At 36.9% G+C, this 18,926-nt stretch overlaps 1 protein-coding gene across 1 annotated transcript; it reads left to right on the forward strand.

Annotated features, from left to right (window-relative positions):
- The first annotated feature begins 3,133 nt into the window (after nucleotides 1-3,133).
- LOC131521686 (uncharacterized) lies at nucleotides 3,134-18,641 on the forward strand. The gene is made up of 8 exons (XM_058746635.1): nucleotides 3,134-3,464; nucleotides 7,534-7,697; nucleotides 8,393-8,527; nucleotides 8,667-8,691; nucleotides 11,141-11,173; nucleotides 17,987-18,092; nucleotides 18,234-18,284; nucleotides 18,470-18,641. The coding sequence occupies exons 1-7, from the start codon at nucleotides 3,134-3,136 to the stop codon at nucleotides 18,277-18,279; spliced, it is 840 nt and encodes a 279-aa protein (XP_058602618.1). The 3' UTR covers nucleotides 18,280-18,284; nucleotides 18,470-18,641.
- Nucleotides 18,642-18,926: the final 285 nt, after the last annotated feature.

An 18,926-nucleotide genomic window follows, 5' to 3' on the forward strand; every position in this document is an offset into this window, starting at 1 on the left:
AATATTAATAGAAATTTGTATTAATCACTATTTATTATTGTGCACAATTCCGAAAATAAATACAGTAATATAGCAATTTTGAAATCGCACAAAACAATAAAAACGAACCATTAAAACATATCATTAAAACAAAATTTGGTATGCTTTTTAGGCTATAGGATCCTGTGTGATACACCTGGTCTGGTCTGGCAATGGGTTGTACAGTTCAGTATGTTGTTGTTTGACTGAGTTATCCTCTGATGATGTACAGAATATATGTAGTCCAGCACGGAGTTTGTAGTTATACACAGGACTAAGACGTGTCGGTGCAACATATCACTACCGGCAAGGGTATGTCAGCAGCACAAACAATGGTCACAAACAATATCATTGGGAATCCGAGAACAACTGCCAGAATTGGTAGGGTAGAGTGGTGGAAAACGCCCCTCTAAAGGACCGTGTAATTTTTTTTTTTCTTCTTCTGTGAAACAAAAGCTAAATGTGTCCAGAATAGTTGTAATAGTTTCAGTGACAATGACATAAATTATAATCCAATTACGAAAAATGTCCAGTTTTCATGTTATTAGATTTTTTAACAAATATTTACAGCAAAATCAGAGTACAGGCAGCTTAAAATTAAAAAGAATATAATCAATAAGAATTACAAAATTATAAGCCTATACTGACTGGATAGCTAGTAAAGTCATAACATAATGACACCTTTTGCAAATCATTAATAATTAATTAAAGCAGACAACTGGAAGTTGAGGTACATAGCTTTGACCATTGTGGTAATTAGCATATGAATTTACATCATTAGTTAATGTAATATGTTATTAAGGAATTATACATTATGACATTTAACTAATAACCATTTATTGATTGCTTAATCTATGAATCATATGTTCATAAATTGCTGAAGCACTTATCATTAAAAATGTTTTAGTTCTTCATGAGTTATACATTAACTTGTGATTATCTGTGCATTAGTTAAGCATTATTTAATGCATATTAGTGCACCCGTATTGTAAAGTGTTACCAGAAAAAAAAAATAATAATAAGTTATTTATTATAGCGATGTGGTATTTATATATATATATATATATATATATATATATATATATATATATATATATATATATATATATATATATATATATATATATATATATATATATATAATTCTGTACACTTTTGTTTTGCCATGGTGTGATATATCTATTTTTGTAAAAGTATTCAGATTCGTTGTTATTTATAATTTTGTAATATTTATAATCTACTTAGCTATAATGTTACGGTACCTCCTGTTATATTACCCTATAGTGAACAGAACATCACACGTGACCTGTTACACTTGTACTGCTGGTGTGGTTTTCAAAGTACCACCCTGCCGCATTTTAATTGGTCCGTGATCCGGCGTGAGAGTTCTGCTGCTCCACGGGGATAGTAGTACGTCTCGTCTTCAGTTCGAGATGAGGGTTGTATCAAAATATCTCGTTAAGCCTTTTGAACATTACTGATTTTTCTACTTTTCTAGTTATTAATTATCCTTTTTGTGGCTACGGTGCGTTTTGTTAAAGCGGAATGGTGTGAATTGAGTTAGTTATGTGCCACAGATTTAACATCGTATGCCGAAAATACGTTTTCACTCGGCTTTTATAATTGTTTTACACCATGTTTTACACCCTTAGCCGCCGTTCGCGTTTAACTGGTGTTAGTTACGTTGTTTCGCGTTGTATTCGTTGTGGCTTCACAGTAAGTTGGCTATTAGGACGCTTCCACTAAAATCGTAATTATGAAAAAGTGTAGAATAAGAGGCAGCGGTCCTTAGTCTCCTTTGACAGGATATTGTGTATCACTAATCTCAAATACTGTTAACCTGAGAAGACTGTACTTCTGTATTTGGAGCTGCAGTAGACCTGTCAAGAGTACACACACACACACGTTGGGTTTACATGTTTTACGGGGACATTCAGTAGGTGTAATGGTTTTTATACTGTACAAACTGTGTTTTCTATCCCGTTACCCTAACCTGCCTCTCACAGAAAAAGATCATTCTGTATGATTTATAAGCTTTCTTTCCTCATGAGGACCAAAAATGTCCCCACAAGGTCAAAAATGACTGGTATTACTAGCCTTTTGGGGATATTTGGTCCCCATAATGTAGGGAATACCAGGTACACACACACAGGCGTTTGTGTGTGTATGTTTATAGGGACTTTCCATTGACTTCTGTTGCTTTTATACTGAGCTAATGATATTTTCTCTCTCTATGCCTACCCCTGAACTTAATACTCACATAAATCGTTTTGCATTTTTAGATGTTATCATTGATCCGTTTCATGCACTGTAAAAAGTGATAAGTTGACTTAACTTAAAAAAAAATTGAGGAAACCCGTTGCCTTAAAATTATTACTAAATAATAATAATATAGTAAATAATAATAAAAAAATAAAAAAAAAATTAAGTGAACTTGACAATTCACTTAACCCTTCAACTGCCTGCTCCACCAAACCGTTGAGCACATTTTGAGTCACTATATTTTATTGAGAGGAGTACCTAACTTAACTCAAGCTGATTGAGCCATCTCTACCATCTGGTTGAGGTATGTTATGCCAAAAAAATCCACTAGATGTCACAAAGTCAATCAACAGCACTTGTCACAACACTTCTTCTAAGACATTGAGGAATTCCAGGTCACAGAATCAAGGTTTGAACCCCCTGTGGATGTACAGTCATCCTTCCAATACTTCAAAATGCTCTTCACTGATGAGATGATTCAGCATGTTGCTCATCATACCAACCTGTACTCTGCCCAGGAGCTGGGGGATCCAATCAAGACCAGCTCAGAAAAGATTGAAGATTTTCTTTCCATGCTACTCTTTATGGGTGTTTTCAAATTTCCATCGCTGGAGCGTAGGGCTGGGCGATATATCGAACACGATATTCATGCGCATCTCATCAGTAAAGCCGGTTCCATGATTAGCGCTAAATCTCCATCACCTGTTTTCAAATAGAGCGCCATTTAATACACAGAGCCGTAGTTCGCTGACAAGCTACGCAATATCGCGTTCATTATCGAAGGCGATTCATCTGCTCCTAGCTGGAGGATTACTGGCACCATGAGTCACGCTTCAGTGTGATAGCTGATATCATGCCAAGGAAGAGATTCCAGCTGTTACGCCGTTATGTTCATTTCGATGACAATCAGCAGTGCAGTGAGAATCCAGATCGATTTGACAAAATCCGTCCACACTTTGAGATGCTTCGCAAGCAGTGTCTCCTAATACCATCCACTTACAAGCACAGTGTGGATGAGGTCATGATAAGATATAAAGGCACAAGAGCTGGCACCCTCTGCCAATATATTGGCAATAAACCAGATAAGTGGGGCTTTAAAGCCTTCTGCAGAGCCAGTTCATCTGGCATCATCCATGACTTGCTGCTGTATCAAGGGGCATCCACATTCTTCAATGTCGCCCTCAGTGAAGAGGAGCAGATGCTACCTTTAGGAGCCAACGTTTTCTTGAAACAAAAGCCTAAAATGCCATTATATTACTATCTCTTGCTATTTTTATTTTATTTTTTTGAATGCAGAAAGAATGTTATGTCTTTTTGTTTTTTTTTTGTTATTTTATGTGTTATTTTTGTTTATTGTTAAAAAACAAGAAAGCATATAATTTCCTGTGTTAAAATGAAAACCTGAAATATTTTATGGCATACTTCAATAAATAAAGAAGATTCAATATACAAATATATTTTATTTGGATTATTTTTTTAAATAAATTACTATTATAGTTCAAATTTTCAGATTTTCATAGTATGTGTATGAATTCCGGTACTTTTACCATAAAGTGACATATCAACCATTTGGTAGAGGCCGATATTTAAAAAATTATGGGATGTGTTGAAAAAAAAAATACATTGAGTGTGGGAACTGTGACATAAGGAGATAAGAAATGCAAACAAAGAATTTGTCAATTGCCTTTTTCTTGGTGGGGTAGCTAAAGGGTTTTAACTTATTTTTTAAAATGATTATTTACTTAATAATTTTAAGACAATGGGTTTCCTCAATTTTTTTAAGTTAAGTCAACTTATCACTTTTTACCGTGTGGGGAACGTTGGCTGGTCTCCACAGTGTAGCTCAGGGGTAGGCAACGTGGAGTGCCGATGTCCTGCAGAGTTTAGCTCCAACCCTGAAAGAACCCTCACCTGCCTGTAGCCCTAGTAATTCTGAAGACCTTTATTAGCTTGTGCAGGTGTGTTTGATTAGGGTTGGAGCTAAACTCTACAGGACAGCGGCACTCCAGGACTGATGTTGCCTACCCCTGGTGTAGCTGTTTCTCAGGCTTCACTGTCTTGGTCTGTGAGACATTTGGTCCCACAGTGTAAACCAGTAGGCTACAGAATAAATAGAATATATAAATAGATTTTTTTTATGTATAGGTAGTTATCTTGTTGGTCTTAACTTGTCAGGTCTGTAACCTCAATTCCAGAGAAGTTGGGACGTTTTGTAAAATGCAATAAAATCAAGAATCTTTTTTTTTTTTTCATTCTCTTTAACTTTAATTTAATTGACAAAAGTACAAAGAAAAGATTTCCAAAGTTTTCACTGACCAACATAAATGTATTTTGTTAATGTGAACAAAGTTTGATTTTGATGGCTGCAACACTCTCCAAAAAAGTTGGCAGAGGCACGTTTAATAAAACAATGTTTCATTGTTTGGGAATAGGCTTGTTTGAGATGCGCCTCGCCTCGCCTGAAATGTAGGCGAGAGTAGGCGTCTGCAGTGAGGGGAGGAGTGAAATAAGCACAGTCAAGTCGGACAGTTCTGCCCTTTCGAAGTGGAACAGATACCAATGAGATCAAAGGCAGATATTGCGTTATTCTCACTCAAATATTCATGCATAATTTAAATACATAATTGCGTGAAATCAGATAAAAAATCAAAAAAAGAACGCAGCATCACAGTTGTCTGAACCAATGAGCATTAAGCTGTGTAGTCAGTCAGCTTTTGATCAGCGCAGTCGGTGGAGAGCAACTGCGCGTGACTGCTCAATCTGTCCCAGCCTCCTCGCCGTCGCCAGAGTTTTTTGGCACACGTCAGCATAATATCAGACCAAGGCGGACGTAACTCGGACACTTTTCTAACCGGCATCTCGCAGTGATCAACGATGAACGGTTCTGCGCAGATTTTGCTCATCTCAAACAAGCCTATGACATTATTTCCTCATTATCTGCAGCTGGGATGTTCCCGTGATAACGCAGCATGGTGTGCGCATAGGTGGATTAACCATATGGGCAATTGGGTAAGTGCCCAGGGGCACCACGTCCAGGGGGGCACCACGCAAAAAAAAAAAACATCTGCAAGTGGCAGCAAAGTTCCTTGATTATCACGCCGAAATGAGAGTATAGTTCCTAGCCATATCAGCCTAGAAAATCGCAAATTTTCATTTTGCGTTTTCCATTTTCACAGCTGGCTGCTCTCGAAAAGCTCTTGGAACTTTGATGCCACACGTGACAGTCACGTGGTGTCGGCGTCTCAAGGCGGACAAAATTTCTAACCGGCATGCACTGCTTCAAGTCAAAATTTGATCGATCTGTGCAGCGCTGCGTTGTCAAACGCACACTGGCATAGCATAAACGTCTTTTTTAGTGTTGTTAGTATAACTGTTGCAAATGAACATACATACTAAATATTTATAAAACTTTTTAAAATAAAAATGTGTGTATATATATATATTTTTTTATGCTGGTGTCAGTCAGCGAATCTGCTGACTCATACCGTGCTGCATTGTCACGGGAACATCCCAGCTGCAGATAATGAGGAAATTACGTTTCTCCCTTTACCAAGTGCATTCCAAAGGACTACATAATAGGCGCATTTGACTTGAAGCAGCGCTGCGCAGAATGATCAGTGTATGACATCAAAGTACCAGGATCCATCTGCTCTCTTATCGCTCTCGCGATACTTTGATGTCACACAGTGATCACTCTGCGCAGCGCTGCTTCAAGTCGAATGCGCCTAATGGCACGCACGTGCCCTGTTCACTCCAAAGTCCCCGCTCCAAGAGGATAGGGATTATCACTTCCATTTGGAATTTGCCATATATATATATATATATATATATATATATATTAGTGGTGGGCCGTTATGGGCGTTAACGTGCTGCCTTAACATGAGACTCGGGCGATAAAAAAAATATCGCCGTTAATCTATTCTCAAAGTTGGGTTGGGAGCTGGGTCTATACTACGCAAGCTATGATGACTTTCACCTTGATATTTTAGCGCGGATATATACCTTGCCGAATTGCACTGTAGGGGGCGAGAACGAGTCTTCGAACCTGTGTGTATGCGTGCTAACATGGATGCAGCTATGAAGCCGCCGGGTTTGCTTCAGGGAAAATTTATTTTTAAGAAGCTTCCCAATGGAAATCGGCAAGTCATTTCTGTCTCTACGTTACATGGTGGCGCTCTCTGTATCGCGCGCACAGCGGAGTTCCGCCCCGGTTCGCACACACACACACACACACACACAAACAAACGTAAGCGCACACACAAGTGAGCACACTCCCACTCCTATTTGTAAATATTAAGCCGCAAAACGTCTATTTAAATATGACTTCTGTGTGTCTCTGTGTTAATGTATGGCGCAGACGCACGGGTTTGTTCACTACTCATACAGAAGACCGCGTGACGCTTGCGGCGATATTAACGTCTGTCGTCTCACTAAGGACATAAATACTTCATGAGCATTCGAGCGTTTCATTTGAGAAAAACTATCCTCACAGCAACCCGTCAAAATAAAAGTTCGGTTTCACTTGAAGATATTGGGCAGAACGTAATAGGCTACTACTACTAAAACTATTAAAACCTTATCTCTAAGGAATAATCATACAATGTCTTCGATGTTATTATCAATATTAAATTATTGATGACTGCTAGTTGTTTACTACTAGTAGTAAACTTATTCTGATCTACTTGGCAGAATTCAAATGAGCCATTTTAATCTGGATTAATCTAGATTAATTCCAAGATTACAGTGAGATTAATCTAGATTAAAAAAATTAATCTATGCCCACCACTAATATATATATATATATATATATATTTATTACAGTGTCGTTCTTAATTCTTTGACTATGCATAACTTCTTTATACTTTTGATTTAAAGAGGTTAGTTAAAATGACAATTATTTAATTTTTATTTTCATTATCACCATTTTTCTCACACAGTATAAATTAGGTGTAAAATATATATTATATTTTAAAAAGGAGTCCTTTGCACACAACATTTAGAGGACTTTGGCTTTAAAAAATGTTCAGTAACTCCTGTCTTAGTCTATAATCTGTTCTGTGACTGATGAATTTAACCCAAATATACTTGGATTCAGAGTAAAAATGTGAAAAAATGAATATCTGATCAATTAGTATTCAATCTAAAACCACTGGAGCTATTTCCTCAGTTCCAGTGTTGGCATGCAGTGTTTTGACTTTGTCTCCTATATGCCTCTATATTTTGTAAGAGTTCATTGTGTGTGTTCTCTTTCAGTTAAAATAATTCTGTTCATGTATACGAGCATTAAACTGACATTAGGAGCATCTGTTGTCTTGCGATGCCCTGGGAAGAGACAGAATGATGGACAATTCCTCTTTGTCATTTTGTATGACATTAAAGAGTACTTCAGTGACTGCGAGAAACAATGGCTTGTCAATGTGAGTATTTTATGTCTAAAAAGTAGTGCTGCCAAACGATTAATCGTGATTAATCGCATCCAAAATAAAAGTTTTTGTTTACATAATATATGTATGTGTACTGTGTTTGTTTATTATGTATATATAAACACACACACATACAGTATATATATTGAAAATATTTACATGTATATACATTTATGTATTTATATTATTAGGCTGTATTTTATATTATATATAAATATATTTAATATATAAACATAACATATTTTTCTTAAATATATACACTCATATATTATGTAAACAAAAACTTTTATTTTGGATGCGATTAATCGCGATACTAAAAATACATTTGTTAGCCATTTACTGAGTAATGAGAAAACCCACTATTGTTGGCTTTTTAATAATTTATTTACTTCCTATGGTTAATCCTAGGTTTGGTTGCCATCTACTGAGTAATAATTTATTATATTTTAATATTTTGTTTACTTCCTGTGTCATTTACAGTAGCCATCTGATTAAACAACTGTAAAACTAGGTTTGGTTGCTAAACCTTAAAGACGACCGAGTTTCTATTCTTCTATTACCATTATGAATGCTAAACATATATTTCAGATAGTTTTAGTGAAAGAGTTACACATGTTTATTCTGTTTGGTCTTAATTCTGCCATTCCCACCATGTTTCTTCATTACATCTCTTTCCCTCTCTTGTTCAGGGAACTTTGACAGGACTGTTTGCAGAAGGATATCCGTCATTCATCTCTCCGATTACAAATCTGACTGCAAGCACCGCCACCTTGCAGGCCTGTCCTGAAAATCTCGAGTGCCTGCTCTCCTGCCCCACTGGCAGAGTAAGTGTAAAATTGTTTGTGATATATGTTTTATTGCTTTTATGTACTGCGAGGCCCTCAAATGAAATGTTGTTGATATTTAGTAGAATAACTGAACTGACATTGCTTTGCTTTATGCTTGTTTTTATTTATTTTGCAGATCAATGAAAAGCAGCAGTGCTCTTGTAAGTAACTGATTTATAACTATATTATTTTCTAACATGCCTGCATATCTTGACAGTAGGATACTTCTTACTCTAAGAATTTGCTTTCTGAATATGAGAATTCACATGTAACTGTACAGTAGTTTAAAAGTAGAGCACGGTGCTAGTGAGAGAAATGAAATGACCATCTGACTCTTGTTGTGGCCAGATATAGTGAATGTGTAAAGGAAGTTATTAGTAAGTGAATGCAGTGGCACTTATCTAACAGGATATGACTCTTTGTAGATTAGTCTTTGTGCCAGATTTACACTACAGACTTTGGTAACATTTTCTATGAAGCCCATATTTATAATACATTATAAGGGTATTTTTAAGGCATTATAATAAATGCATAATGCATTATAAAAAAACCTTATAATATGTTATATCATCTTATAAATAATCATAACAGCAATTATAATACATTATAATGCTTGACGCATTTGTGGTTATAATTTTTAAAGGGTTAGTTCACCCCAAAATGAAAATTCTGTCATTTAATTACTCATCCACATGTCGTTCCAAACCCGTAAGACCTTCGTTCATCTTCGGAACACAAATTAAGATGTTTTTGATGAAATCGGAGAGCTCTCTGACCCTCCCATAGACAGCAATGCAACTGAAATGTTTCCGGGTCCAGAAACGTAGTAAATGCATCGGTAAAACAATCCATGTGACATCAGTGGCTCAACTTCAATTTTGAGACACTACTAGAATACTTTATTTTTTTGTGCTAAGAAAACAAAAATAACAATTTACTCAACCATTCTTCTCCCCCGAGTTATGTCGTCTGCCATTTTAGAGAGTATCACAATGCATACGCACGCTTTCTCTTAAGCGTAAACAATGCTTAATACTCAGAATACGTTCGTTCACGCGCTTTCCCCCAAACGTAAACAACGCTGATTAAGTCAAATACGTTCTTAGGTACTCTCCAAAATGGCAGAAGATGTAACTCAGGGGAGAATAATGGTTGAGTAAATTGTTATTTTTGTTTTCTTTGCGCAAAAAAAAAAAGTCTTCTTGTAACGTCGGAAAACTGAAGTTGAGCCACTGATGTCACATGGACTGTTTTACCGATGTATTTACTACGTTTCTGGACCTGGGAACATTTCAGTTGCGTTGCTGTCCATGCAGGGTCAGATAGCTCTCCGATTTCATCAAAAACATCTTAATTTGTGTTCCGAAGATGAACGAAGGTCTTACGGGTTTGGAACGACATGAGGGGGAGTAATTAATGACAGAATTTTCATTTTGGGGTGAACTAACCCTTTAAGATTATGATTATTTATAACACACAATGAACACCATATTAAATCTACCTTTACATTTATAATGGACTATATATACTGTATCTTGACATTGTTTATTTAAGTTCTGCACAGTATCTTACTACTAGTGGTTAGGTGTGGAATGTTATTTGAGTGTTCCCTGTGAGGCTAATATTAATTTTGATGTGAGCTAGTTAATTAATGAAAAAAAATCAATATTTATATGTTAGGATACATTTTATTTTGATGGTCCCCTTAGTCTATTGACTATAAGCAACTTTGCAACTACATGTCAACTAACTCTCAGAGTATTAGTAGGCTTAGGTTAAGGTTAGGGTCGGTAGAATGTTGACATACTTACAATGTTACTTATAGTCAGTTTGTCTGGGGAAGCATCAAAATAAAGTGTTAGCATATATTTAGCAGACATACTACTAATAATATTCCAATGACTGCTAGTTGACATGTCGTTGCAGAGTTACTTATCAACAGCTGTCTGTGCCATCAAAATAATCAAACTGATATTAAAAATAAAAATAGTTCAAAGCAAATGTGTCATATTACACATTCATCTGATCTGATATCTGATCTTATGGCTGTTTGAGGGGAAAAAAACTAAACAAAACTATTATTATTACTATACTTATAAGTGGTCTTTGATTGCTTTAAGTAAAGTATCATAAGAAAGATGGCAGGATATGAGACTTATAATACATTATAACTATGAGAAATATAATCGATTGTAACTTAAGTGGATGCAACATGTTCACTGTGTGTTATAAATCATCATGCTCTTAAAACCTGTAACCACAAATAAGTAAATATTACAATACATTAAAACGGTTCTTATGAATATTCATAAGATGATATAACATATTGGTTGTTTAATATAAAGGTTGTTTATGATGCATTATGCATTCATTATAATGCCTTAAGAATATCCTTATAATGTATTATAAATATGCGCTTCATAGAAAGTGTTACCCAGACTTTTTTTACCCATAAACACTGATGTCAGTTCTTGTGATATGAACTGTAATAACAAGTCTTTAATATTCTGTATAACCGGTTTGGCACATAGTAATATCAAGTTACTCAAATCAAAGGATTGGATTTTTTATTGCCCGACATGCACAGAGTAAAATAACATTGTATTGCAGGTGATGTCAGCGCTACAACTTCCCTTTCTGAAGGTAAGATTCAACTGCTTATGCTATAGTGCTGAATTAAATCAAGTAAATAAATTGTTACGAATCAGTTGCACATTTTCTTTATGCAAAAATAGGCTTTTTAAGTCAGCAAACTTCAGAAGGCAATAATCATCCTTCGAGCAAAATAGAGGGCAAAAGTGACCGACTGCTTTTTCATTGACTTTGCTTCTGGAACTATTTTGTTTTCTTCATGGATATATTAGGGATTAATGATGATTCTTCAAAAAAAAAAAAAAACTATTTCAACCACTCGGTGTCAATCCTACATACAGCACCTTTAATCATGATTGTTGAATCTTGTCTATAATGGACTGATAGTCGAATCATGTGTGTGGAGGGTGGGGTAGGAGGGAGGGACATTACCAAGTGTTAAGTTGTCAGACATTCAGCAGTCATATGTCATATCATATAAATACTGATGTTAACACAAGGAAAATGTGTAAAGAGCGCCTCGCAGATGCAAACGGGGTAAATAATGCTTTGTTTTGATTAAAAGTGAACATTGGCTGGCCGCATATCATGTTGTTTATTATCAGAGCTGATGAAACTGGAGATTTTAGTGGTTTCAAGTAAGGAATACTTGACTGGTCCGTTGAATTCTTAGAAAATAATGCACACCCGAGGTGGTAATGCGGCCACGACGCCTGTGCATTATTTTAAGGATTCAACGGACCGAAGTCAATTATTCCGCTTATACCGCGGTTACCACACCTCAAGACATCGTTCAGATTAAATATTTCAAGGCATTTGTCCGGTTTTTCTACTTAAATCGCTATTGTGAGTAGGATCATTTCTTCTGCATCTCGTCCAGTGCCTCCGTTGCTAATTCCAAAATGTCATTTTAAACCTACCCAGCAAACAACCTGGCGGGTCCACCAGCGTTTTTTGGGCGGCACAAATTCAGTGGCTTAATACGGTCGGACCACCATCGGCACACCATCAGCGAGCCGACCAATCTAAAAATGCTGTCGGTCAACCAAGTTGTGAGAGAGAGAGAGAGAGAGGTTGAGAGAGAGAGAGAGAGAGGTTGAGAGAGAGAGGAAGGTTGAGAGAGAGAGAGAGGTTGAGAGAGAGAGAGAGAGAGAGGTTGAGAGAGAGAGAGGAAGGTTGAGAGAGAGAGGTTGAGAGAGAGAGAGAGAGAGGTTGAGAGAGAGAGAGAGAGAGGTTGAGAGAGAGAGAGAGAGAGAGAGAGAGGTTGAGGTTCCCAATACCGAATGTCCACATAGCCAACCATCAGCAAATCACACATCAGCATCTCTACGACCATATCCACATCCACCGAGAGGGCATGAGACTGTTTGCAAAAACCATCAAGGCAGCCCTGAACAGCCCTCAGAAGACACATCCGGACCGGGAGGAGAGAGCTGGGCAGCTTCCCGGCAGCTACGCCGCTGTAGCGGCACGACGAGGTACATCAGACTCCACTGACCTCATCCAGATCAAAAACATGCTGAAAATTATATGTGATAATCTATTAACTTAAGCACACGATGGGTCTATAGTCAAGAATGATCATTATTTCTTAATGACTTATTTTATTTTTTTGCTTATTTACTTGTTTATTTTTAAATGTAACATTTGTAAAATAGACCCACTCACTGTATTTCTCTATATTCTCTATATCATCTTTTTAATTGACTAATCTATATATTTATATGATTGTGTCATGAACTCATACATTATTCTGGTAATTACAATAATACTCAATGTCATCGTTTAAAATCACATGTTACAATATTCAAGGGATGTTCTCTTCAGCTTTTGGGGAGAAAATTACTAACTCTGATTTTGTTAATATTGTATATAGTTCAAATATAATTATATTACTTGAGACGTGGAGTCGTTTAGACTCCAAATCCTACACCCTCCAAACTACAGAGAGCTGCGTATCCCTCAATCAAACAGCCTAATGTTAAAACGGAAGAGATTCAGGAGGAATCATAGTTTGGTTCAAAGACCATCTGTGGCAGTATATTCAGCCTGTGAAAAAGGAAAACACACATTTGGATAAAACTTAAAAAGAGATTTTGTGTTTAGATGAGGACCTGTACCTATGTGCCACATATATCCCTCCACGTGAGTCGCCTTATTATAATGAAGACACCTTCTCAACTCTACAGTCAGAGATCATATACTTTCAGTCTCGAGGCCCAGTGCTGTTAATGGGGGATCTGAACGCTAGAACAGGGAGAGAAGCGGACTACATTAGTTCAGATGGAGATAAATATATTAACAGTTCACATGCATTACCAACAAAAACGTTTTACTAAAGCACGACAGAATTATGACAACACAGTAAACAGACATGGAAAACAGGTCCTGCAGCTCTGCAAAAGCCTGGGTCTATACATAGTTAACGGCAGAATAAAGGGTGACTCTCTGGGTCGACTCACCTACTGCTCCTGTCTGGGCAGCAGCACAGTAGACTACGCCATTACGGATCTAGACCAAAGCAAAATCAACTATTTCACAGTGATGCCACAGCTACCGTTATCCGACCACAGCCACATAGTCCTCAGTCTGAACACGTCAGTGAATCTTCTGCCATCTTCAGAGCAGAAGGTCAAACTGTACCCCCTCCCCTCCACATTTATATGGAGTAAAGACAGTCCTGCCCAGTACGAAGCCGAGCTCCACAGCACTCATGTGGAGAACATGATGGACTCATTTCTACTGACTTCATTTGGTGAAGAGAAGAAAATGATCAATTTAGCAACAGAACAATTAACTTCAATTTTCTCTACCGTAGTCAGAAAAGCCCTGAGAAAAGAAAACATTACAGATGTAAAAGGAAATCGCTAAAGCTGGTTGGTTTGATAAAGAATGCCAAAAACTAAGAAAAGAATTACGATCATTATCAAATAAAAAACACAGAGACCCTGCAAACCAACAAACACGAGCCACATATCAACAAACCCTTGAGATATACAAGTCACTGCTAATACAGAAAAAAGCTGATCACATGAAGATAAAGCTCAACAAGATCGAGGAGGCAGTCGATCAAAATTCTTTTGGGAATTATGGAATAATTTAGATAAATCCAGAGAAGCTAAACACATTCCCATCCACGACCCAAACATCTGGACTGAACATTTCGGAAAACTCTTTTCACAAAATGAACCTACCCTTACCCAAAACATCTGACCTCTGAACTACACGACCTAGAATTCACCATTAAAGAGCAGCTAAACCATCTAGACAAACCCATAGCATTAAATGAACTAATAGACAAAATGAAATCCCTAAAAATAAAAATCCTGTGGCTTGGATGGAATATCTAACGAGATGCTGAAACACAGCAGCTCCAAATTGAAAGATGCTATTCTGAAATTATTCAATCTCGCACTAAAATCAGGACACTTTCGAAATCTGGAAAGAAAATCTAATAACTCCAATATTTAAACAAGGTGAGAAGTATGACCCAAACAATTATAGAGGCATCACAGTCAGCAGCAACCTCGGAAAACTATTCTGCTCGATTATTAATGACAGATTAGTTCAGTTCATTCAAGAACACAAAATTATAAACAACTGTCAAATTGGATTTATGCCTAAACAAAGAACATCAGATCACATTTACACACTCCACACACTCATACAAAAATACGTTCAGCAGACAAAACAAGGAAAAATATTTGGTTGCTTCATTGATTTCCAAAAAGCCTTCGATTCGTGTGGCACGATGGACTTTTCCTAAAACTTATCCAGAGTGGAATAGGAGGAAGGACATATGACATCATAAAGGACATATACAACGGGAACAAATGCTGTGTCAAAATCAACGACAAACGAACCGATAATTTCAGTCAGGCGAAAGGAGTCCGTCAAGGCTGCAGCCTCAGCCCGACTCTATTTAATATCTATATTAATGAACTGGCATCAGCACTTGATAAGTCCTCTGGTCCTGGTCTGACCCTCGAGGGCAGAGAAATCAAATGCCTCCTGTATGCAGACGATCTTCTGCTCTTGTCTCCTCATGAAGAGGGCTGCACCAAAGCTCTCCATTCTGGAAAAGTACAGTAACGATTGGGCCTTACCGATAAACATGGAGAAGTCAAAAATCATGATCTTTCAGAAAAAGCCTCGTCTTGCTGACAAAAAATATGAGTTCACAATCGGTGGAACAATTCTTAATCACGTCACCTGTTATAATTATTTGGGTCTGACGATCTCAGCCTCTGGACGGCTCAATACTGCAATCAAAGATCTGACGGATAAGGCACGCAGGGCTTTTTACAGTATAAGACGACCCCTGTTCAGATTCAACCCACCCATTAAACTGTGGCTGAAAATCTTCGATAGCATCATCAAACCCATTCTCCTCTATGGATGTGAAATCTGGGGCCCCAAATTTAAATTAAACTATGAATCATGGGACAAAAACCCTGTTGAAATTTTCCACCTTGAATTCTGCAAAAGCATCCTGGGAATTCACAGAAACGCCCCGAATCTCGGCTGCAGGGCAGAACTGGGCAGATTCCCTCTGCTCTCTGAGATCCAGAAGAGAGCAGCGAAGTTCTGGATCCATCTTTCAGACGCGCCGACAGATAGCTGCCACCACAGTGCTTTCACTTATCGACAGAAACACCCAGAGACTGACCCCTTTCACTATTTAGTGGAAAAACATCAACTCAATTCCACAATTCAGTTAAAGAATTCAAAAATTAAAGAAACAGAAAAAATAACCCAGGAAGAATACATTCATGATTGGCAGCAAAAAGTAACTCAAGTAAAGAAATTAACTTACTTCCACAGAATAAAATCTGATTATAAATTAGCGCCATACCTGAGCAGTATTAAAGAGTATGGTCAGAGAAAGCTGCTGACGAAGTATCGTCTGAGTGAACACAGTCTGTGTGTGGAGACGGGCCGACACAAGCAGAGCTGGAGAGCCAGAGAGCTGCGACTGTGTTCTCACTGCACTGAGGGACTCATAGAGGACGAGCTGCACTTCCTCACAGAGTGCAGCAAATATAAACACATCAGAGATGCCTATTTCAAACAAATAGCTCTAGTTTCACCTGAATTTAACCATAAAAGCAACTTAGACAAACTCTTATATTCTGGGAGAAAAGGAAAAGTGTATCCACCTGGCAGCGCAGTATGTGTCCTCCTGCCATCAAATGAGGGACAAAGGCTGATCCCCCCTTTCCATTTATAACTGCTCTCTGTATTCATTTAATCATTTATTTATTTTTTAATTTATTTATTTTTTTTTTTACCTACATGTATATGGACATATGTGTTTCCTCATGATTTTATTTATCTGTATAATATATGTATTGCTTTGGCAACATTGTGATGCTACACAGTCATGCCAATAAAGCTCATTTGAATTGAATTGAATTGAATTGAGAGAGAGAGAGAGAGAGAACCTCTGTGGGTCTTGGCAGCAATGTCTCTTATAGTGAAAGTTTCCGTACATAATAAAACGTAATTTTGTGGACACGATCTGTCATTTTAAATCCTTTTATTTGCTATATTTATTTGTTTGGCCAGTGTTATTGTGGGTCTTGGTTCTTTTGCTGTTTTAGGCTGTAAGGACCTTTTGAAATAAATCAAATCATTTGGCAAAGTGATACAGCCATGTTAAATGTGGTCAAGAGCTGCCTGGAACTACATTCGCCGTGCGTTTCCCTGAAAATAATTGCACACCGTAGAGAACGTTCGTCAGCCAATCAGATTCAAGCATTCAACTGCTCAGTATAAAACCAAATAATCCACACATAAGATGGAATCGACAGATGCAAGGAGTATGAAGAGCATTTGCATGTTTACTCTAACTGTATAGAAATTTTCATGGAGGAAATGAACAAATATCCTGCTAATTTTGCAGACTCTTTAAAACTCCTTGCGATCGCCTAAATATGAACTGTAGCCGACTGTGAAAACTACTCATACACAATGTAATGTCTGGGTGTTTGCTCCTTTAAGACTCTGGTTCGGGGTTTTCCTCTGCCCCTGCACTCGTGTGTATATGCGGCAGGAATACATTGTACCTTCATTCCGTTGAACCTTTCTATAATAATAAACGCATTGATGGTGTCCTGCATCGTGAGTTTCTAATATAATGCACAATATTAGGCCCAGTTCCAGAATTAAATACTGAGGGTGCTTTAGAAATTAGTGAGTGTGCTCTAGCCTCGATGCACAAACTTTCACATATATTTTTGTCCCATGAGAGGATTCACGAGCTTGCACTGGATGTAATGATACAGAAGCAGGAACTGCCAGACTATAAACTGAAATCTTGAAGGTTGTCCTTAGCAGGACTAGAACCCATATCTTCTGGACACAGAGCTGGTGTTCTTCCTAAGTGAGCTAACCTAAGTTGAGGATTTTGAGACCCAAGTGCAGAGGAATCACAATTGGGAGACGAGAGGTATAACTTCAAGTGGCTTTACTTGTAGAAGGTCAAAAAAAGGCAAGAAACAAAGTACAACCAAAACCAGAAGCAAAGCTTCCAATAGTTACAAAAAGGGAAAACAAAACAAGCACAATGGCTTACAAAGACTCACGGTCTGCAACAGGATACACAGGTAGGTAGGCTCAAGATTGAACAAAAAACAATGGCTAAAGGCAACTTAAATAGAGCCCTACACAGGTGAGTATCATCAACAATAATTGCTAGGCACAGAGTTCTTCTAATAGCTTAGATACAATAGATGGATCTCTACATTATTAATCAGCAACGAGGAGGTAAAATCGCTTTTTAACTAAGCCCACAGCTTCATTGTTTGTAGAGAGTATGTGCACAGGATGTAATCATTTAACCTGTGTTTGTTTGTTTTCCAGTGGGATTTTCTGACTGGAGCATTGGTGTTTGGACTGGAGTGACTGTGTCTGTGACCCTGTTGATCTTTGTGATTATCGCCTTTGGACTTTATAAGAAAAAACAAAGGTGAGGTCCTCTAAAAATGTGAAGATTTAGTCATACACAGTGCTTTTATTAAGTACTGGGATGAACAAACTAAACACATGGCCCTGTGTAATATTTGTCTTTTTAATTTTTGTGTAACCACGAATGATTCTGTGTTTATAGGTCAAGATTTTCTCCTAATGGTCCAGTTCCTACTGAAGAGATTTGATTCTGGTATGTACTGTAGCATCAGTAGTATTCTGTAATATACTGCTTTTATAATGTATATGAATAATCCAAATCATTAACTTTAATCTTATGTTTTGAAATATACATTATATTTGGTAGTCAACTAAAGTAAAAAAAAAAAAAAACAGCAGCTGCTACAGCTTTTTTTTTCTTTTCTTCTTTTACCACAGAAGAAGTTGGAAGTTTTTACCACATCACACCTGGACGTTTTATCTTCGGTTATCTTTTTATCATTTTCATCATTTATATAGCATTAGCTCTATGTGTGTAGGCAACATTTAGCATTTCAGCTTGTAGGATTTTGTTTGTATATTAAATTAAATTATGATCATATCTCTGACACTAACCTGAATGAAGTTACATGACAAAATAATTTTCTTATTTTATTATAAATGATAAAACTCATATACATATATATATATATATATATATATATATATATGTGTATATGATATGTATATATATGTGTGTGTGTGTGTATATATATATATATATATATATATATATATATACACACACATATACATATAAGTATTGCATGTGTCTACCTATGATATGCACAGATTATGTGTACTAAAAATGTTTTATCATAAAAGTGAATTTTATGTGTGTTACACAAACAGGTAC

The sequence above is a fragment of the Onychostoma macrolepis genome, chromosome 16 (assembly GCF_012432095.1).
Source record: "Onychostoma macrolepis isolate SWU-2019 chromosome 16, ASM1243209v1, whole genome shotgun sequence".
NCBI classification, from domain to species: Eukaryota; Metazoa; Chordata; class Actinopteri; order Cypriniformes; family Cyprinidae; genus Onychostoma; species Onychostoma macrolepis.